A 24025-nucleotide genomic window follows, 5' to 3' on the forward strand; every position below is an offset into this window, starting at 1 on the left:
TACTCTTGAACTCAAGACCAGTAGTCTGCCACTACAATGAACCTGTCTGTTAATGGTGAAAAATGGGGGGGGGATGTCAGAAATGACACTGCACACCACACCACCCCCCACAAAGCATAACCAGCTAGCCCTGGTCCACAAACTAAAAGAGTTGCTGCTCACTGACAGTTTGATGCCATCTTGTGTCACATTTCCCATTAGCACTTGCGCAAAGTGACAAACATCAGTAATTTGCAGCATGGGACGCAGGACCTGAATGAGGGCCAAAGTTTCCCCACAACATTATGCTATGGTGGCAACTCAATAGTACATGTTGGATGCAATGCGATGTACCAGGATAGCACATTGTGTCCGTCAGTGTCACAAGAAACATGCAATGAGTGATGTGCACCACACTGCTTTGAATTGAATCCTTCTCTGTTGTTACAAGTAGCAGTGCTGCATTACTACACAGCCAGGAATATAGCAAAACATCACTTTTATTCAAATAGATATGTGATATTGTTAATTTAACCTATTTGGGTTAAGAACATTGGAAATAATTATATATAATAAATAAAAAGTATATTATTGCTGACTTCCTTGTGACACAAAATATCCCATGTCTGACTTTTGATTGAGGATATAAGGGATTTTAATATTGTCATCTATATTGTAATGCATTAATCCAGTTTGATACTTTTGAGTTATTTAATTCTAGTGGTTGCGGTTTCCCTCTGCGGCTCCCCCGGCAGAGTCTCCTTTTCATCAGCAACCCAGGGTCTGTTTGATGTTTGCCTACTGCAAGGTTGGGATATATATATATATATATATATATATATATATATATATATATATATATATATATATATATATATATATATATATATATATATAGATAGATATAGATCTATATCTATATATCTATACACACATATATACATATACATATATATATATATATATACATACATACATACATACATACATACATACATACACACACATATATACACATATATACATATATATCAGATCCAGGGGATGGCCGGCACTCCAGAAATAAAGACAGCAATCACAGATGGTATTCCAACGTTTCAAATGTTATTACAAAACCTGATGAAAAATGGTGTAATAACATTTGAAACGTTGGAATACCATCTGTGATTGCTGTCTTTATTTCTGGAGAGCCACCCGTCCTATGATGAGCTGGTGTCTCCACTAAAAATAGTATATGTAGGAACGTAGGTGTGGCACTCGTGGCAACTTCTCCAAATAAGCAGGTTACCTGATGACAATTTTATAAATTGAAACGTTGTTAACCTTTGGCGTTTTCGTGCTTATTTTGAGAAGTTGCCACGAGTGCCACACCTACGTTCCTACATACATACATACACACACACACACACACACACACACACACACACACACACATATATACATATATACACACACACACACACACACACACACACACACACACTTGTGGCTTCCAATCATAAACTATGTGGACAAACAGAAGCGAATCCTGTCCTTCACCACATAACTGAACAGAAGGATGATAGGTACTTGTGTATTTTGGCGGCGCCCCCGATCTCCATCGCACAATGTTTTAATCGCATTGCATGCCATGCACCCGATGGCATGCGATGCGACGCGATTTTTGCCCCCTATTCGATGAAAGATTGTATAAGCACCCTAATGGGTGCTTACAATGTTAAATGCACCCCCACGCCACCCCCCCACTATAAACGTGAACCCGAAGCGTGGCGAGCGCAGCGCTACGCGTCCTCCGACCTTTTCATACCCCCACTATCCACGTCGGCGTGGAGTTGAGAATAGAAAGCGTGGCGAGCGCAGCGAGCCCCGCGAGGGGACGCGGATACCTTCACAGGTATCGGAGTCCCCTCGCGGCCTTCACAGGTATCCACGTCCGCTCGCCACACTTTCTATTCTCAACTCCACGCCAACGTGGATAGTGGGGGTATGAAAAGGTCGGAGGTTGCGTACTGCTGCGCTCGCCACGCTTCGGGTTCACGTTTATAGTGGGGGGGTGCATTTAACATTGTAAGCACCCATTAGGGTGCTTATACAATGTTTAATCGCATTGCATCGCATTGTATGGCATTGTATGCCATATACAATGTCATACAATTTTAAAATTGTATGGCATTGTACAATATCGCGCGATATCGTATGCGATGCGATGGGCGCCGCCAAACTACACAAGTACCGGATGATATACAGATGTAGCGCCGCTCATTCAGTGCTGGGGCTCGCCAGATCACCCCCTACTGGCGAGCGGACGGTACACCACAGGCATGCGCGTCCAAGTTTCCTGTCGGCAGGGGACGGGAACCCTGCCCATCTCCGCTTCAGGGAGACGGGCAGGTTAGGGGGGGGGGGGGGGCTCCGTTGTAAGTGGACCTACGTGCGTCCTCTTCCGGAGCTTGGCGGATCTACTGCCAGCCCATGCCTGAATGAAAGGCGCTCTAATTTATTATTATTTTTACTACATAAGAAAGTATAAGAAAGTGTGCCGCGGCCACTCCTCAGGTGTGCAGCGTGACAGCGTGTCACGGCGACTCACCAGGGTCCTTTCTCCTCTGCGCCATTTCAGCCAGGCAGCCTGAGACAGCGCCTGTCAGAGCTGCGTGCCGCGCCTGTCAGGCCTGCAGCATCCCCGGAGCTTCCTAGCAGCAGCCAGAGCCCAGGCGTCCCGCTCCTCTCCTTTGCTGCCAGCCAGGCTTTGGCATCACCTGGCTGGTGGTCCGACATGGGCACTCATTCCCTTTGCTGCCGCCTTACCCCCAGCAGCGGCCGGCCGCGGCCCACCCTCCCTGCCTGCCACAACCACCTAAACGCCCTGCACAGGCCGGAGCGGAGCCTCAACAGCAACCACCATCATCAGCAGCCAGGTAACCACTGCCCCTATGCCCAGCCAGCCAGCTGGCACATGCCATTCGCCCAGTGTTGCCTCCAGCTCCATCATATGATATGATGGAGCTGGAGGCAACACTGGGCGAATGGCATGTGCCAGCTGGCTGGGCATAGGGGCAATGTAACCAATTAATATGATTCACAGTGCAGGGCTGAGGGGCTTGGCAATGTAACCAATTAATATGATTCACAGTGCAGGGCTGAGGGGCTCAGCTGCACTGAGATGGGGCATATGTGTTATCTGGCATAGTGGGGGCATGTGTTATCTGGCATCGTGGGGGCATATGTGATATCTGGCATATTGGGGGCATATGTGATATCTGGCATATTGGGGGCATATGTGATATCTGGCATATTGGGGGCATATGTGATATCTGGCATATTGGGGGCATATGTGATATCTGGCATATTGGGGGCATATGTGATATCTGGCATATTGGGGGCATATGTGATATCTGGCATATTGGGGGCATATGTGTTATCTGACATTCAAAGAAGTTTGGGAACCACTGGTATATACCCTTTCTTTTTAGAAACCTAAACTTTACCTCCTTCATAAAAAAAAAAGTTTCCAATTTCTTCTTATGCGGAAAAGTCACATAAATATTATGTTGAGCACCATGACAGATATTGATAATAATAATAAAATTGGGCGAACTCATGGTATGGACAAGGGCCCACCTCTACAGTCATCGTTTCTTGTACATTAAATGACACACAGGTGTAACTACTGCCACACATTTCTATACATGACATGTACTTACCAAATATGCTACAAAGCATAAATAAATAATGGACAAGACGGCCGCTCCCACATAAAATGCCAAATGGCCCAGGGCAGACACATAAACAACCACAAAGTAAATGTTTATGCAGCATACGATAAGTATGAGGATTCCACCGGCTATCTTCCAACCTCTGCGAAGAAAAAAGGAAAATATATGATTACGATGTATGTTTATACAAACATAATAATAAACATCTGGAGTTGGCTATACCTTACATATTTGTTTTATTGGTATACGGTCATTAGGTCGACATGTATTGGGTCAGCATGGCTAAGGTCGATAGGGTTGGAAGGTGGACACAAGCATTAGGTCGACAGTCAAATGGATCGACATGGGTTTTTCACACTTTTTTGAGCAGACATGTGCAAGTGACACACGACAAGTGGTATTTCATGCCCTGCCATCCACTAGGGCATGGAGAGAGAAAAGAATAGTGTGCCAAGCACAGCGAGGCACAGTGCCTGAAGAATGCAAGGGGACGTGGTACACTTTGACGGTGTCCATGTCGACATTCAAAACAAACAAAAAATGTGAAAAACTCATGTAAACTTTTTTCACTTTCGACCTAATGCTTGTGTTGCACTTACAACCCTGTCCACCTTAGCCATGACCACCTAATTGGAAAAGAAACCATGCTAAAAGTTGCATTGTGTGTATTAGCGGCAGATTTAACAAGTGATACTCTTGTTATCACTCATCACTAATTTTAAAATCAGCCCCTAAATGTCATGTGTTTGGAAAATTACAGTTAAAAGAGGATTGGTTGGAGCACCATTTAAGATTAGTAACAAGTGATGATAACAAAAGTATCTGCCCTGACCAGTCACTAACAATCTACTATCGGCTAAATCCAAAGGCCTCTTCTCTATCCTCATCCAGCTTGATCTGTCGGCTGCCTTTGACACTGTTGACCACCGTCTGCTCCATTGGCATCACTGGCACGGTCTTCTCCTGGTTCACCTCATACCTCTCCGATCGCTCCGACTCCACTCCGAGCTCCTCCTCTCCTACTACCCCGCAGCCAGTCGGTGTTCCCCAAGGGTCAGTCCTTGGCCCTCTCCTCTTCTCCCACTACACCACCTCTCTGGGCACCCTCATCAGCTCCTACGGCTTCCATTACCACCTTTATGCTGATAATACCCTAATCTATCTCTCCTCTTCCTACCTATCCCTATCACTCCTGTCCAAGGTCTCCGAATGCCTCACGGCCATCTCAGGCTGGATGACCCAACGCTTCCTGAAACTAAACATGGCTAAAACTGAACTTCTAATCTTCCATCCCTCGAACATCCCCTCTTCTTCCACTATCTCCATCAGCATTGGTGAAACCGAGATCACCTCCACCGACCAAACGCACTGCCTCGGTGTCATCATTTACTCCTCCCTCTTTTTCACCCTCCACATTTGTGCTCTCTCACAGTCTTGCGCATCAGACCATTCCTCTCCACTGACGCCACCAAAATTCTCATTCACTCTCTTGTCATCTCCTGCCTTGACTACTGCAACATCGTTCTCACCGTGCTATCTCCCGCCCGCCCCTCTCCAATCCATTTTTAACGCCGCTGCTAGGCTCTCCCGCCGCTCTACCTCTGCCTCCCCTCTGTCTATCTCTTCACTGGCTCCCCATTCCTTTCTGAATTCTCTTTAAACTCCTCACCACCACCTACAAGGCTCTCTCCTCCTCCACCGCTCCTTACCTCTCTTTACTGATCTCTATCCACACTCCCTTCCGTCCTCTTCCCTCGCCGCCGACTGACCTCTCACCTAATCACCTCCTCCCAATCCCATGTCCAAGACTTCCCTCGCTCTGCCCCCCTGCACTGGAACAACCTCCCGCCACCCATCAGGCTTTCTGATTCCCTTACCTCCTTCAAGCGCTCCCTCAAAACCCACTTCTTCCGACTAGCCTATCCCTCCTCCTCCTCCTAACCTCTTTTGCTCCTCCTATCCTGCCTAACCTACCCCTCCATCCGTTCCTACTTATCCTAGTTTTTCGTTCGTCCACCCACCTCCTTTTAGTCTGTTAACTTTTATGAGTAGGGCCCTCCTTCCTCACGTACTCACCCTACCTCTTTACCTCACCAGTGCTCCTGCCCTGTTCTTCCCTTCCTCTACTTCATCTTCAGTCTCCTCCACAATTTCGACACCTACTTCAGAACTGATGCTGATTTTAGTTCTACCAGCTATACCCCTATTTATGCTGTATTTTATCAACACACCCTGTACGTTACCTTGTAATTAGTTTTTTTTGTTTGCTATGTACGGCGCTGCGGACACTTTGTGGCACCTTATAACTTAACAAACTACTACTACTATCACTCGTTAAATCGGCCCCTAAAGAGTAGCGTAACATATTCAGGAGCTGTATACTGAAGTAGTTTACAGCAGATCCTTATTTTAGCCTACATTATGGGGGTTATTCTGGTCACTCGCAAAGGCAAATTCCTTCTCTAATGGACAAAACCATGTGCACTGCAGGGGGGCAGATGTAACATGTGCAGAGAGAATTAGATTTGGGTGAGTTATTTTGTTTCTGTGCAGGGTAAATACTGACTGCTTTATTTTTACACTGCAATATAGATCTCACTTTGAAGTAAAACCCCACCCAAATCTAACTCTCTATGCACGTTACATCTGCCCCACCTGCAGTGCATATGGTTTTGACCATTAGAGAAGGAATTTGCCTTTGCGAGTGAACCAGAAAAAGGGCTTAGATGTAACTTCTTGGTTATTTCAAATTGGGGCAGATGTGTGATGTGTCATTTTGGGGGAGAAGTGGTGTCAGCGCATGTTAAAGAACAGGGGCGCATATAGGTGTGCTATCTAAAAGATAGCAGGCTGATACGCTATCAGCTTTGACAACTGCATGGTGGCAATGCCCTCTCACCACAGCAGGGACAGTGCTGTCCCTGCTGCCGGGTCCGGGCTGCGCAGGAGATCTCATGTGACTAGCGATATCTCAGACCCACAAGAGCTGGCTGGGCAGTGAAAAATAGCGCATCAGTGCCCACTGATGTGCTATCTGCTCAAGGGGACTTTGGCGTACAAAAAGTGAAGTGCCACATTCAGGTCATGTATTGTGGATTTTAATAATAATAATAATGTAAAGGTGAGTTAATCGATTCTACTGGGTCAGTTATTACCCCACCTACTTCCATAGACAGATATCTTCTGACCCTGGTGTTTTAAGGATTAGAACTGTGATTGGTACTTGTGCATTATAGCGGCGCCCCCGATGTACATCGTACGATGAACGTATCACATCGCATGCCATGTACCCGATGGCATGCGATGCGACGCGATTTTGACCCCCTATACGATGAAAAATCGTATAAGCACTATAAAGGGTGCTTTTGAGCACCCTAATGGGTGCTTACAATGTTAAATGCACCCCCACGCCACCCCCCCACTATAAACGTGAACCCGAAGCGTGGCGAGCGCAGCGTGCCAGCGAGGGGCGGCGGTACGCGTCCTACGACCTTTTCATACCCCCACTATCCACGTCGGCGTGGAGTTGAGAATAGAATAGTGTGGCGAGCGCAGCGAGCCACCGAGCCCGAAGCGTGGAGAGCCCCGCGAGGGGACGCGGATACCTTCATAGGTAAACGCGTCCCTTCGCGGGCTTCACAGGTATCCGCGTGCGCTCGCCACACTTCGGGCTCGGTGGCTCGCTGCACTCGCCACACTATTCTATTCTCAACTCCACGCCGACGTGGATAGTGGTGGTATAAAAAGGTCGTAGGACGCGTACCGCCGCCGCTCGCCACGCTTCGGGCTCACGTTTATAGTGGGGGGGGTGGCGTGGGGGTGCATTTAACATTGTAAGCACCCATTAGAGTGCTTAACATTGTATAAGCACCCATTAGGGTGCTTATACAATGTTTAATCGCATCGCATCGTATGGAATTGTATGCCATGTACAATGGCATACAATTTGAAAATTGTATGCCATCGTACACTATCGAACGATATGGTGTCGCATCGCATACCATCGTATGCGTTATGGTTTGCGATGCGATGGGCGCCGCCAAAATACACAAGTACCCTGTGATTGCCTCTTTGTAATTCTGCAACCTGCTCATTTGGTCATGTATAGAGTATAGCAGATAATCATTGACTCCAAAATAAGTCTAATGGTAAATGTATATACATGAGCTCAGCAATGGGTATCTGAACATGCTCAATAAGAAAAGCCACCATAACCAGGACTCTTGTACTAAATTTCTGCGCTCCAGTGACAGAATCTAAAGTACATTTTACAGGGGTAAAGCCAGCCAAGAACAAATAGGCCCTTATTTTGGTTTACTCGCAAATCAAAGAACATATAGGCCATTATTCTGGTTTACTCGCAAAAGCAAAGAACATATAGGCCCTTATTCTGGTTTACTCGCAAAAGCAACTAACTTCTCAAATGGACAAAACCATGTACACTGCAGGTGGGGAAGAGAGAATTTGGGTGAGTTATTTTGTTTCTGTGCAGGGAAAATACTGACTGCTTTATTTTTACACTGCAATATAAATCTCACTTTGAAGTAAAACCCCACCCAAATCTAATTCTCTCTGCACAAGTTACATCTGCCCCACCCGCAGTGCACATGGTTTTGTCCATTTGAGAAGGAATTTGCCTTTGCGAGTGAACCAGAATAGGGGCCTATATGTTCTTGGCTACTTTCGGCATAGGAGGCTACATTTTTAAAATGAGTATGGGGCTCATGTTACACAGGACTACAAAATGCAGGCATAGGCATGGCTAGTGGCTGCCGCAGCACCCACAAAGCTGGCTTTACCCCTATAAAATGTATTTAAGATTCTGTCACTGGAGCGCAAAAAATTGTGCAATTTACTGTAGCTTGTGCAGAACCCCTGCGGGTTAATGTAAACATTATGTGAAAGGTATCAGTTTTATTGACTGTTATTACCTATTTGTATATTAGCAATTGGGATTTTCCCAAAGAATATATCATCCTCATTGATTCTCTTTTCTTTATCAATGCTATCTGTATAGAATATATTACATTTGGTGAATGTCAATTTTTATACTTACAGTCCATTTGCAAAGTCGTTCATAACAGGCCGGAGGCTGGTAAATGTCAGCACTGGAATCAGAGCAAAGGGAAGCTACAATATAAAAAGAAAATCCTATAAACATCACTTGTAGATAACAACCAGATTATGGTTTTAAAGAATGACTGTACAGAATAAAAAAGCGAACATTGTTTTAAACTAAACCCATTTTACAAATGTATATAGTGTGAAGAGAGGGGATGGAAACCTAGGACAATGATTATTTATTATGTTATTTATATAGCGTGCACATTACATAGAACATTTTACCATTCACATCAGTCCCTGCCCCTGTGCATCTTACAATCTGTATGCCTACCATATTTGCGCGCGCGCACACACACACACACACACACGCTACTTATGTTGAGAGGCAATTAACCTATCAATATATTTTTGTATTGTGGGAGAATGTGCAAACACCACACAGTTAGGGCCATAGTGCGACTTGAACCCATGACCTCAGGTGCTGTGCTGTGTTAATGCTATCCTTGCTGCCTTACATCCATGATAGTCTACATCATGGATTATATTTACTGGGCGTTATTGCAGGTAACCAGCGCCAATTCCACTTGAAGTGACGTATCAGAATTTGACTTGGTGAATAAATGATCCTGCCTGCAAGGAAGTGCTGCACATACTTTTTGTACTAGATCTCATCTCATTGCAGTGCAAAACCTATGCGATGAGATGCGATATTGTATACAATAATTGTACCATGTATGGGCCCCTTAAAACAAGATGCATTCAAATCAGATCAATGAACGGATACGGTGTTATTATATAAAGGAAGACGGTATCTGGATTATAGGTCGACAATCAATAGGTCGAAACCAAAAGGTTGACATGTACTAGGTTGACACTGACAGAACATCGACCCAAGCGATATGTCGACATGTCAATGGTCAACACATGAAAAGATCGACATGAATTCTTCACATTTTTTCCCCTTCATTTTATTGAAGTTTGACATGCCTTATGATCCACGTGGACTCCGAATGGTAATGTGTGGCGAGCACAGCGGAGCAAGGAGGCACCGGGCCTGACACACGGCGAGTGAAGCGAGCCATGTGACAATACGTGCTACACTAAATCGCCAGTCCACATGCTCAGGTGACGACACATTGAAACGTTGAATATTAAACAGCCATTGCCTCAGCGTGGCTTGCTCCCGTGGTCAACCTTCCAAAGGAATGTGTTCTTCTTCCTTAAGCCGGTCAGGAACCAACCTTTTTCAACACCCGTGTTTGTCCATATACAGCAGCGGGGAGAACCACATCCATCAGTTTAAAATAATATAATCTATTAAAATATTAAAAACTTCAGTAATCTTATCTGGTTAGCTACAGTCTTAGGTGGTGGATAGAAATGTCTTCTGTTTCATCTATAGGATGGGAGCTGCAGCAAAAGGTTGGACCTTCAGGATCAAATATCCAAACAATGAAGATTCACCCAAAGCGACTTCCTAGTGGCTGACTATCTTAACCTAAGATTGCGACCAAGTTGTTTAACCGATTACATTATTTTAAATGGACAGTTCACATGAAGCATGACATGAAGAGACCCAAGCTGAAAGAAAGCTACCTTCCATTTTCTTTTAGATACTTCTTTGGCTTTCATCCGAGGAAAGCAGCTACTATTAGTTATATTTACATTTATACCTAACGAGTGTTACCATACAATATGAACAAAAGGATTTGGTCGCACCTGTTAATTACTGAATTCAGGTATTTTAATCAGACCTGTTGTCACAGGTGTATAAAATCAAGCACCTAGCTATGCAGTCTCCATTTGCAAACATTTGTAAAACAAAATGGTCGCTCTGTAGAGATCAGTAGCGCGGTACTGCGATAGGAGGCCACCTTTGCAATAAAACGGCTTGTGAAATTTCATCCCTGCTGGATGTAAGTGATATTATTAGAAAGTGGATGTGTTCATGTACAACAGTAACCCAGCCACGAACCAGAAAACCATATAAAATCACAGAGTGGGGTCAAAAACTGCTAAGGGGGCACGGTGAGTAAAACACTCTGCTGATTTCATAGCTGAATAGTAACAAACTTTCACTGGCATTAATGTAAGCACAATATCTGTGCGGTGGGAGCTTAATGGAATAGGTTTCCATGGCCGAGCAGCTGTATGCAAGACTCACAACACCTAATGCCAAGGGTCGGATGGAGTGGTGTTCTGTGGAGTGATGAATTATACTTCTCTGTTAGGCAGTAAGGTGAGTCTGTGTTTGTCGGATGACGGGAGAACAATACCTGCCTGCATTATGCCAACTCTGAAGTTCGGTGGGGGAGGAATAATGGTATGAGGCTGTTTTTCAGAGTTAGGAGTGGGCCCCTTCAGAGAGGGGCAATCTTAATGCTTCAGCATGCCAAGTAATTTTGGACAATGCTATGCTTCCACCTTTGTGGTAACAGTTTGGTTAAGGCCCTTCTATATTCTATATTCTCATCTTTGGGATGAACTGTAACAGATTACGAGCCAGGCCTTCTCATCCAGAATCAGCGCTTGACCTCATAAATGCTCTACAGAATAAATGGGCACAAGTTCCCACAGAAACACTCCAAACCTTGTGGAAAGCCTCCCAAGAAGATTGGAAGCATTTATAGCTGCGAAAGGGGGACCCACAGCATATAAAAGTATATGTATTTGACTACAATGTCATTACAGTATCATGTGTGTACAGGGCAGGATCTGGCGTGATGCAATGAAGTCAAAGAAACTGTATAAAACACAATCATAAATATATAACAAAGTTTGAATTTAGATTAGTCATTAATGTCATTAAAACCACATTTCAGGTTAAAGTACATTATCTGGGTAAGAAAAAAGAAGGTCCTATACAAGGGACTCACACCAAGCATCACTATGCTAAATCTGCTACTCTCTGCCAGTACAGTACCATACCTCCCAACTTCTGTGTTAGGGAAATAGGGACATTTGCGCGGCGAAAGGGGGCGGGCGTTTGCAAATGAGGGCGCGGCTTATGCTAATCAGCCACAACCTCATTTTTATACGAGAATAGACGCTGTGCGCATGCGCACAGCGTCTATTCTATTAGATTGGGGGATCTCCCAACTGCCACCCCCCGCAGCGGGACAATGCCTGCCGCGGGTGGGACAGCGGGACAGGACCCGAAAATCGGGACTGTCCCGCTGTAATCGTGACATTTGGGAGGTATGCAGTACTTAGGGTATTATTCAGGAAGGATCTCAAAAGCAGAAAAACTTTCTCTAATGGGCAAAACCATGTGCACTGCAGGTGGGGGAGATGTAACATATACAGAGAGCTATATTTGTTTCTGTGCAGGGTAAATACTGGCTGCTTTATTTTTACATTTCAATTTAGATTTCAGTTTGAAAATATTTCACCCAAATCTAACTCTCTCGCTCTGCACATATGACATTTTCTACACCTGCAGTGTACATGGTTGTGCTTAATGAATAACCCCCTATTAGCGAATAATGGCAGAGTATCCGTATAAAAGCCTGACCTCTGACTAAGCTAAAACTTCCCATTCACGTTTGCGTTTGATGTCCCCCTCGGGTCCAATGTGTGGTCCCATGCGCATCGGACCCGAGTTCGTCCGATTCCGACTCGGCCCTCTCCAGGCGGCAGGAAGCTGGGTCGCATGCAATACATTGCACGTGAAAGGACCAGGAAGGTCCAGAGTAACTGAAGGGGGTCAGATGGCCCATACAATGCTGCAATACATCGTAGTAGTGTATGGGCACCTTACCACAGGCAAGCCCCAGCCCTGACTACACAGTGAAGCCAGTATCGTGGTATCTCACCTGCAGACTCTGAAGCACATTGAGGAAATCATTCATCCCTGTAAGGTGCTGAACATCTTGGAAAATGGCCACAAACAAAGTGGGAGTAATCGCAATGGAGCGTGTAAGGAGCACACGGGCAAATTTGGACCACTTCAAGTTTAGGAAACCCTATAAAATAAAAAAAATAAAAAAAACAAATGAAATAAACCAAGAAATAAAATAGTCAACACGAATAATGCAACTGTTTAAAGAAAAACTTGGATCACTTAAGATAACTCACTGTCTATTTCTGTTTCTGTATTCACCAAGCTGTCATTATGGAACGACCCAAAGCACAGCATGCTTATCTCTATCAGGAATGTGGCTACAAATTATTTCTAGATTCCAATCAACCCTTTGTAACCTATTAAATGTCATCACCGCAGGTGATTCTGGGGTAGATTTATGAAGCAGTGATAAGGGAGCAGAAGTGATACAGTGCCTGGTAATTTATCACCGGCCAATCAGCTCCTATTTAAGTCAAGCCTGTAACTTAACAGTCAGAAGCTGATTGGCTAGTGATAAAGTACCATGCACTTTATCACTTCTCCTCCCTTATCACTGCTTCATAAATCTACCTCTCTTTTCCTAAAGAAATGTTGGAGACACAAATTGAAAAATGATAGAAGCAATACCCTTTCCACTTTGTACATAAAGAGAACTGGCAGAATCCTAATCTTTCCTAACTTATTAATTAAGACCAGGGATCATTTGTATGGAGACATACTCCTTACAATAAGGGGTAACTTTACTGAAGTGTGAGTTTTTAGAAGTGACCAATCAGATTCTAGCTTTTATCCTCTAGAAGGTGCTAGATAAATACGTAAAATCTGAAAGGTTTCTATGGGCAAGATCTCTTATATTTAAAAACTCATACTTTAGTAAATTTACCACTAATAGTCAAATGCCTACAGAAGAAATAAATGTTCCCCCAGTGCTGTCTCATCACAGTCTCAGAGATAGAAAGGTCTTCACTTTTCTATCCGCTGGATCCTTTAAGGCAAATTGCAAAGTATGAATCACTGTTGCTTTTGCAAATCTTGTAATGGGTGCATCCACCTTTGGTTTGGTGTCCTTGTCCCTGAATTGATAGGACAATCTAAGCTTTCTAGGGACCTGGACCTTTGTATCAGGTTTCAACCAGGCTTCCTGTAATTCCTCATTAAAACGAGAAAATGGGGAAAAACTGTCACCTGAGCCTTTTTACTTTTGAATAAGGAAGTAGAAGTCAGCTCGGTACAGAGGCTTCCTCAAGCAGTTATTTCTGACCAACTGCTTCAATCAAAAAGGTTTAAACAAAAAAGTGAAAATCAGCCAGAATCTATGTGTCTACCTTTGAAAAAGCTGGGGAATACCTGGCGAAATGCTGGACAGAACAGGGCAGTTAGGGTTGGGGTAAGGATAAGGCTCATGTTCCTTACAAAGCACCATCAGGATGCGAAGTGTTGGTATTCTGACTGTCGGCATCCCATATCACACCCATTGGACACAAAGACTAGTGTTTAATTCCATGCTTCATGTATCTTCTGATGGGCCCAACTGATCACATGCACTTTTCTTTGTTAGCCTCTTTCTCTAAGTACTTTATATTCAGTGTTCAAATGCATCAAACTCTAACCAATTCCAAGTCCTGTTGATCTTTATTATTTTACTTTATTCTTTTACTCTTTTACCTACTTTTTGCTATTTTCATTAAGTTTCTAGGGCGGGATGTATTAAAATACATCGCCGCCCTTCGCGCCCCCCACCCCCCCCCCTGCCGCGATGCCGCCGCATATGTACTAACATATGCGGCTGGCATTGCGATTCGGTGCCGGAGACCACCCGCGATACCTGTACTGTGGTCTCCGTACCTCCCAGCCGGCTTCTGCTGCTTTCACGCCGGGGACAGCTAAGCAAGCTGTCCCCGGCGCTTTCTCCTCCCCCTGCAGCCGGAAGGACGTCTGGCTGCGTTGCTAGGGGGAGGAAGGGCTTACCTTCCGGGGTCCAGGAGGACCTGCAAGAAGGTAAGCCCAAGGGAGGGGGGAAAGGGGGGGTCGGCAAGGCGGCGGGGTTGCGGCGACGCGGCGGGCGGCGAAAAGAAGCCCATAGGCTTCTATAGGGTATCGCCACCCAAAGGTGGCGATACCCTGCCCTGCGATATCGCTGCAAACGGGTTTTAGTACATAGGAAAATGCGGTAAAACAGGGGTTTTACTGCATTTTCCCTTTAGAACATCTCGCCCCTAGATTGATATTTATTTTACTTTGTTCAATACATTGCAATTTGTATTATCAATACTTACTTTGACTGTTATGATTTTCTTTTAAAATATTGGCCTTATTAAGCACACAGCAATGGGACATCAAGTTGCAGTGTAAACTGCAACCTGCAGTGCTTTGTTCCGAAAAGACTTTGAGAGGTCGAAGTAGTACAGAGGTGTTTTGGTTTTTAACTGCAATGGACATTACTTCATCTCCATAGGATGAAGAGAAGGAAGGGGGGACACACGGTACATTTATGAAGTGTCCATGTCGACATATGTCAATATAGACACCAAAATACCATGAAAAACTTGTTTACACCTTTTTCAATGTCAACCATTTCAATGTCAACGTTTTTGCTTATGTCGAACTTCTGTCAATGTCAACCTAGGGTATGTCGACCATTTATAGGTGTAGTCAATGTAGACCATTACTGGGCTGCCAATAATAAAATATGTGGACAAACAGAAGCTAATCCTGTATCTCACCCATAATTAAACCTTTGTATGAATTGGCCTAGGGGGTGCCGTGAAAAAAAATTCTGATGCTCTAGGGCAGGCATTCCCAACCACGGTCCTCAAGGCACACCAACAGTGCAGGTTTTAGTGATATCCAGGCTTGAGAACAGGTGAATTAATTAGTACCTGAGTGATTCTGATTAAACCATCTGTGCTGAAGCCTGGATATCACTAAAACCTGCACTGTTGGTGTGTCTTGAGGACCGTGGTTGGGAATGCCTGCTCTAGGGTGCCGTGATTAAAAAAAAAGTTTGTGAACCACTGGGTTAGTCCAGGAGAAGAGACAGAGCAGTCCATGGAGGAAAGGCAGCGTTATGTAGATCAAAGGCGTAAAGGATTTGAAAGAGTATAAGGACCGAGTAGTAGCCCTTAGCTTTGGCAGCAATAAAGTCTTTAGTAAGGGCAGTTTCGGTACTTTGTTCCTAGCAGGGCGCCCAGATTTCCTACGTACACTCAGTAGTTAATTTATTCACTGCACCCTGAGTGAAATCGCTTCGCATGGTCCTTATTTGTGACGTGAGTTATGAGATGAGATGAGATCTCAGTAGTTCATATGGTAAAACACCTAAAACAGCACCACTCTCCACGTCACCCCAAAGCGTGGCGAGCCCCGCGAGGGGTGGCGGAACGCATCCTCCGACCTTTTCATACCCCCACTATCCACGTCGGCATGGAGTTGATGTTATATAGTGGCGAGCGCAGCGAGCCACCGAGCGGACGAGGAATACATGTAAAGTTTTCCGCGTACGCTCGCCACGCTTCGGGCTCGGTGGCTCGCTGCGCTCGCCACACTATATAAAATCAACTCCACGCCGACGTGGATAGTGGGGGTATGAAAAGGTCGGAGGATGCGTTCCGCTGCGCTCGCCACGCTTTGGAGTGATGCTCTTTTAGGTGTTTTACCATATGAACTACTGAGATCTCATCTGATCTCATCTGCGATGCAATTTCACTCAGGGTGCAGTGAATAAATTAACTAAATTAACTACTGAGATCGCATCGCACACATCACAAGGCACAAATAGCCATGCGATGCGATGTGCGATGCGATTTCACTACGCAGAATAGCCCACTAAGCAAATAGCTTAGTGGGCGCCCTGCTAGGAAACAAGTACTGCAATTTCAATAGAATGGATGAAAACCAGACATAATTGGTTTAAGCACGGAGTGGGAGAAAAGAAATACGGCGATTGTAGAAAATCTGTTTGAGGATCTTGGAAGGCAAATGAGAGGGATGGGATGAGAATGGATTTTTTTAAGAGGCGACTGTGCCTAATGAGAGAGAACGGTTAAAGAGATGGAGGTTGATGGAAACAGGCAACAGGAGAGAGGTAGTGAAGAAAGTGAGAAGGGATAGGCTCAAGAGTGAAAGTAAGGGAAAACGTGATAACGGCCAGGACTTCATCTCCATAAAATGAAGATAAGGAAGTCAGGGGCAGATTTATTAAGCTCGTGAAGTGATAAAGTGTCTGGTTTTTATCACCGACCAATGAGCTCTCAACTGTGTAGTTACAAGCTTGGTTTGAAAAATGACAGGTAGGAGCTGATTGGCCGGTGATAAAAACCAGACACTATCACTTCACCGAGCTTAATAAATCTACCCATCAGAATTTGCAGGAAGGACGGACAAGATGAGCAGAGGTAGGATGGTGAGGCGGGAAACACTGATCTATAGCCACTAAAATTGCTCATTTTATCATATTGCATTCATAAAAAAAGAAGTCAAGAGGAGTAAGTATTCCGTAGGTAGTCTACAAAGCAAAAATAGTGAAAGAGAAGTTTAAAACCACCAAGAGCAAATTCTATGCGATTTTATTCTTATAAATAAATAATAAAGAAATAATAGGAATATTGAAGACTTACCTCCATGACAAACTGACCAGAGTAAGTGCCAGTCATTGTTGAACTTTGCCCAGCAGCTAGAATCCCTACAGCCCAGATATAGAGAGCAGCAGGCCCGAAATAGCATCCTAGAACAACTCCCTGCAAAACAGGACACAAAAGAAAATGTAATTCCACTATTGAAACTATTTGTATGCCCTCTTCCAGGGCAAAAGACAGAGAAGGCACCTTATTACAAATGAGCTGTGCTTGAGAATGGTTTAGACTAATTAGATTTATTTTTAAAGATGCATCACATTAGACCAGGGCAACCCAGTAGACGTGGCTTACTTATATATTGCTAAAGCCTTTGAAAACAGTGCCTCACATGAAGTTGATCTACAAAATATGTGAGCCAGAGAAGGCTGTGAAGGCTGATTCAATTGATACGTTTAAGAAAGCGATACAGGGATGGAACTACTGCCGATACAGCTGGGGCATTGCACTGCTGGTGCGGGGAACTAGTGACCTGTCAGCCGATAGCCTCCTTGCCCTTGTACGAGTCTGGTGACTGGAGTATTGTAACTACTGAGGGTTTTCACCCCCCCAACGCTGAAGCACACCAGCTTCTCCTAACCTCCTCCCTGCAGCAGCAGACAGCTTCTCCCAACATCCACCCAGAGCAGACAGCTTTTACCGACCCCCCGGTAGCAGCAAACAGCTTCTCCAAACATACCCCCTGCAGAAACCGCAGACAGCTTCAAGTTCTCCCCCTACTGTGTGCAGCAGCCTGCTTCTGAAGTCTCCCTCCACAATGCCCTGCTCCGCTTACCGCTTACAGGGATTTAGTGCAGTGCAGCATATAGGGGGGTGTAGTGTACTGTAACGAATAGGGGGATGTAGTGCATAGTGTATGTAGTGCATAGTGTAGCACTGGGGTAGCCAACCCTAGTCCTCGAGAGCTACCAACAGTGCATGTTTTGCAGGTCTCCTCACAGAATCACAAGTGAGCTAATTAGCTCCATCTGTGTATCTTTTAAAATGTGTCAGTGATTAATGAGTGCAGCTGTGCAGCAGCTAGGTTGTCTGGAAAATGTGAACCGTTGGTAGCTCTCGAGGGCTAGGGTTGGCTACCACTGGTGTAGCATGTAGGGCAGGGGTGGGGAACCTTTTTTGTGCAAAGGGCCGTTTGTATGGGGAAAAAATCCTTCGGGGGCCATATGTAAAATGTCTCTTACGAATTGTCCTGCTGCAGCCGCCTCACGCTCCAGCGGCTGCCACTGAATAGGACTGACAGTCTCCGGCTGCTGCTGTTTAAGAGGAATCTCATGAGAACTACCAACCTCTCGCGAGAATTCCTCTGTTCTTGACTCCCAGCAAAGCTGCCGGGCGGGTGGGAGGGCCACTCAGACTGGCTACGGGGGCCGCATGGATAGACACATTTTAGCAGGTAAAAGTATCCAGGGGTATGATTAATTATAATATATAATAGCGGATATATAATAGCGAAAGCTAACAGCTCGTGGTGCTGCGTTCTGGACACCCAATGGTATGTATTGCAAAGCACTTGGTTTTTTGACATGCACTGGAAATAGCGAGTGGGAATAATGACTAAAGCTGGGTACACATATGTACAATCGTCGGGCCGTTCTTCCAATCTGCGGACGAACGGCCGTTCGATTGTATATATGTGTACGCAGTCCCGATCCCTTCGTTGCGATCGATAAACGGCCAAAAACGCTCTTGGCCGTCCACGGTCGGTCGGTCGCAGGTTCTTTGCTGCTTAATATTCTTCCGACATAAGATATGTGCACCTTGTAACTTGTTTATATATAGGTGGCACTAACTTATAGCATAATTAGACCGATATGGGATATTGTGTATAAGTAGTACAATATTGGTTATTACAATTCCATCTAGTGACTGATATACATTTTTTCTATTTGTATGTTTTTCTTGGTATAGGTGTCTATATTACTTCAATGTATTTCTGATATGACTGTCAAACAAGTCTTGAAAAAGGCCCTAATACGGGTCGAAACGTTGACCAGTGTGATGGCAGCGTAAATAAAATGAGATGAAATAAAACAACTATTTTAACTTCAGTCTGGCGAGTGACCTCCTTCTGTACCCACGTTTATACCAAATACTTCTCTTATGGAGGACTATTCTGAGTGTGCACCCCAGCATTAATGGATCTTATTAGTGAGTGTCGTCCCATTTCCTGGATAATAGCGAAAGCAGAGATAAATAGGTCTGCCATTTTGGGTCATCAGAGATTCTGGTTTAAAACAGATAGGTATTTACTTCATCTATGTTACGATGTGTATGTTACATCAGAATCCTTTGTATGTTACACTAACTGCACCCCCTTAATAGTTACAACATGTAAATACAGCGCAGGTTAGCAAGGTGAACACCACAAATCCTGTATACAAACGGTCATTGCTTATACCCCTTTCACATCGCACTTTTAAAACGGTATATTGCCGTTTTTTTTCCATTTTAAAACGTTTAAGGCTGCAATGTGAAGGTGCCAGAGTTGATTTACCGGTTAAAGTTAACCGGTATTTCAACACGGTTAAAAAGCAGAGTCCTACACGTTTTAAAGCCGTTTTTTTGGCAGTTTGAACAGCTCTATTTCAATGGCTTGAAACGTGTCCCTTGGGGGTTGAATGTTTGAATGGTATTAAATGATTTTTAAAACGGTTTTCACCTGCAATGTGAAAGGTCTCAAGGCTCAGACCCGTTTTAAAGTCCCATTTAAGAATACCGTGTCATTACCCATTTCTGCAATGTGAAAGCAGTATAAGATTTCTGTAGAATGCCACTTAACACTTACCCCTTTGTATATATCCACTTGCAAAGTGTCAGTGTTGTTAGGAAACAAATCACTTTGTCCACTGCTGGTCTTATTAAGACATTCATTTAACTAAATCAAGAAAGAGAGAGCAAACAAGGTAACCATAGTATAACTGAATAAGTTGACAATCAGAAATTCCATCACTCAGAAACCAACTGGCCTCTCCTGGCTTACGTCCTACACTAAACACCCAGTTCAATTAGAAGAGAGCTACAGACAAAAGTGATTATCACCAAAATATAAGCTCAATCAAAAGTTGTTGTTGCTTAAAAAATTCATTTACAGCACCTATTACCTCCCCCGGGTCCATCCATAAGCATGCAATTGGATAACAGCTCTTTGTGCTGATCTGGAGGAATCCATCATGCATCCAACTGAGCAAAACAACTTTCTCGGAATGAAGAAGCTGAGGCGAAGCTGTTCCGTACACATGCGCAACTGGGATATATCAGCAAACACATTAACCCACTGTGATTAGATACACCGCTACAGCAAAAGTCTCCTTTTCATTTGGGCACACCTGATACTATCTGCATAATTTATCAGGGTTTTGGTATATCATGGACACCAGTCATATGTATGAAAACATATTAAATATCTGTTATCCTCCAGCTTGTACACATGTAAAAAACACAAGAGTTCAACCCGGATCGCTGTGCACCCCGTTTGGAGTAGAGTCTAAAATCACGGGTGCGACCAGGCTTGCTGGTGAAAAAGTGGTACAGGTTGAGTATCCCTTATCCAAAATGCTCGGGACCAGGAGAATTTTGGATAACGGATTATTCCGTATTTCGGAATATTTTTATATTTCAATGATGTATTTTGAAGTATCTTGCATTTATGCTGTATAAACACATAATATACACACAAATATATTTTATTACCACATAAAATACACACAAATATATTTTAATTGTTTAAAAAACAAGGTTTCAAAACGTGAAACAAAATGTGTGTACTATCTCAGCACTGAATTTGAATGCCAAGCAATCATTGTCTTGCACATATATAGTGCCAGTTACATATCATGTCCCCAGTGATGCTGTTACAAATGTCCCCAGTGAGTTTTTAGCAAAAAAAAAAAATTTTCACTTTCTGGAATGTCCGTATTTCGGAATAATTCGGATAACGGATATTCGGATACGGGATACTCGACCTGTATTACTGTCACGAATATTGGTCACTTCAATGTAGGTTGCTGAAATTTTTATACTGTTGGCATTAATGTGTTGGCATTGATATAATATGTTGGCATTGATATTTGGCAACACGTTGTTTTCATGTTTTAATAAATAAACAATAACATATTGAATACAATGCCCCAGCAAAGAGAGTCTTAATTTTTTCTCTTCTGATGTAAATATACCAATAGTCCATCATACTAAAAGTAACTGCTCCCAAAATGTTGGAAATGCCTAATCGTATTGTCTGACAAATCATGGCCAAACCATACCCAGATCACAAACTACACCCTAATTAGCCCAAATTGTGCCCACAGCCTCCCGTTTAATAGAACACCACAAACTCACCACTTCTGCATTGTTCTTTCCATAGAAGGCCTCAGCAAACACCGCCACCACAAAGACATTGATGACGAAAGACACAAACAGGGCTATAGTTGACTCAATGAAGAAATATTTATTTGCTTCTCTCACTTCCCTCTTGTTGGAGCGATTGATGTCCCTGGACTGAACAGTAAGAAACAGAATAGGGCTTATTTCGTAAGACGTAACTGATCTTTTATCGCTCAGACCACACTGATATATGTCAATATGATCTGGGTAAAAGTACACCACTGTTCTCTATAAACATATTATGGAAGAACATATTTACCAAGGAAAGGAACAGGGGAAAACAGGACCATATAATACTACTACTACTACTAGCAACCTATATTTATGTGTCAACAACAAATTTATCACTAGATACTTTTGATAGGTGTCTAAAATATTATTATTATGCAGAATCCAAGTAAGCAATTTGCTTTTTCACGGGGCGATTTTAGCCTATTTTGCTGGGGATATGGTCGCTAAATGACCATATCCCCATGTGCACGGGGCGACTGGCGCTGGTAGCGTGCTCCCACGACCAGCCCTGTGGTGGTCGCTGGTCGGAGGGGCATGCTCCTGCAAACAGCTGTTCCGCCGGCAGAAATTATCCTGTTTATCAGCGACTGGTGAAAATGGGACACTGAGCAATATATATTTCTTTGTGTGTACTGAGCTTTAGGGTCACTTTCCCCATTTCTTGAGTAACTTGTTAATTTTACCTTTTAGAATAAAAGAATAATCACTGGACAGAAAAATTATTTATTTTTGGTACTTGTGTATTATAGCGGCGCCCATCGCATCGCATACCAAAAGGCATGCGATGGTATACGATGCGATGCGATATCGCACCCATTTGGGTGCTTATACAATGTTTAATCGCATAGGGGGCAAAAATCGCATCACATCGCATGCCATCGGTTGCATGGCATGCGATGCGATAAAAACATTGCCCGACCAACATCGGGGGCGCCGTTATAATACACAAGTACCTTATTTTTAATATCAAGCAGTATACAGATTTGCCCACAGAAATCTTTGATGCAGTTGCACCAAACAGTCTCCCATGGCACAGCAATTACTGTAAGACTCTGCTAACCTCTTTTTACAGACATTGGGGGAGATTTACTAAGATGGGAGATCTATTTCACATGGGATGATACTATGGGCAACCAATCCGAATCTATTTCTTATTTACTGAGCACCCTCTAGAAGATAGTAGACAGGATCTGATTGGTTGCCCACAACAACTCCCTGCTTCATATACAATCTCAGGTTACCAGGGGAGGTTAAAATGTGATAACCGTACGGATCAACTAGAACCTAGGCTGCAGTGAGCGCAAGGGTCATTCCCTAAAAAAACCTGTTTCAAAGCTTTCCTAAGGTCAATTCAGGCAGCTTTGTCATTACATAGGGTAGTATTCCATGCCGGGGGCAAGCGGTGACAGCGAGCAGTGCTGCATGCTCGCTGTCACCACTTGACCCATCAGTATTCAACTGACCCCTCCACTTTTGGATCGAGGGGGAATCTGTGTGCGGCCACAGAAGCAGCAAGACCCGCAGCTAAATGCAGCGGGCTCCCTGCATTAGCTGCGAGCCTCGCTGTTTGTGGGAATCCTCGCTATCCTGTGACAGCAAGGATTCCTCCGGAACGTTGAATACGGAGAGCGGCTGGCACGGAGGTTATACAGCGAGGATCCCCGCCGTTTCTGCGATCCCCGCCGTTTAACCCCCTTGCCGGCAGTGCGCCACTGCATTGAATACTACCTATAGTCTGTGGTTCAGAGGCATCATTATTATTGTTATGACATAATATTAAAGTTTGCTTTGAAATGTAAAAGTTTATACCGGTAAATACCTTGACCAAAGCGGAGTGCAAGTACATATTATGTGGCATGATGACAGCTCCCACAATCCCCACCGCTTGCTCAAGTTGTGGGGTCCCACAGCCTTCGCAGTAAGGAAAGAACATGCCCTTAAGAAGCTGTCCTTGATCCGGTTTAACACGGATGTACTGGAAAATATAAGATTACTGTAATGAGATAATATGATGGGCCCTGTGCACAGATACCTGAGAATCCGTTTACATAAACTCTCCACACAATAGTTACATTTCCATCATACTTGCCTACCCTCCCGGAATGGCCGGGAGGGTCCCGCAAATCGGGTCCCCCTCCCGGTCCCCCGGGAAGGGGGGCAAGTCTCCCGCATTTCCCTACAGCCCTGGCTCCCCCTCTCCCCGCGGTCTAAAAACTATGACTTTCGCGGGTCCGCGGGGAGGGGGCGGGGCTAAATGACGCAATTCGCTGCATTTCGCGGCATTTTTAGCCCCTCCCCCCACCCACGGACCTGCAAATTGAGGCTTCAGCCCGTCATGGGGCTGGGGCTTGATGACATCACCCGTGCCCCACCCCCAAAACGAAGCCTCTACCCGCCCC

At 44.4% G+C, this 24025-nt stretch overlaps 1 protein-coding gene across 5 annotated transcripts in view; it reads right to left on the reverse strand.

The window, feature by feature from the left end:
* SLC11A2 (solute carrier family 11 member 2) overlaps positions 1–24025 on the reverse strand; it is a 64593-nt gene that overhangs the window by 23045 nt on the left and 17523 nt on the right. For all 5 annotated transcript variants that reach the window (XM_083169448.1, XM_083169446.1, XM_083169447.1 and 2 more), the window contains exons 9-15: positions 23446–23601; positions 21570–21728; positions 20020–20109; positions 17220–17339; positions 12575–12724; positions 8752–8825; positions 3684–3837 (exon numbers count right to left, since the gene is read on the reverse strand). In XM_083169448.1, the coding sequence (XP_083025574.1) occupies positions 3684–3837; positions 8752–8825; positions 12575–12724; positions 17220–17339; positions 20020–20109; positions 21570–21728; positions 23446–23601 (903 nt within the window). The remainder of the gene's footprint in view (positions 1–3683; positions 3838–8751; positions 8826–12574; positions 12725–17219; positions 17340–20019; positions 20110–21569; positions 21729–23445; positions 23602–24025) is intronic.

Source organism: Crinia signifera, chromosome 2, assembly GCF_055691185.1.
Source record: "Crinia signifera chromosome 2, ASM5569118v1, whole genome shotgun sequence".
NCBI classification, from domain to species: domain Eukaryota; kingdom Metazoa; phylum Chordata; class Amphibia; order Anura; family Myobatrachidae; genus Crinia; species Crinia signifera.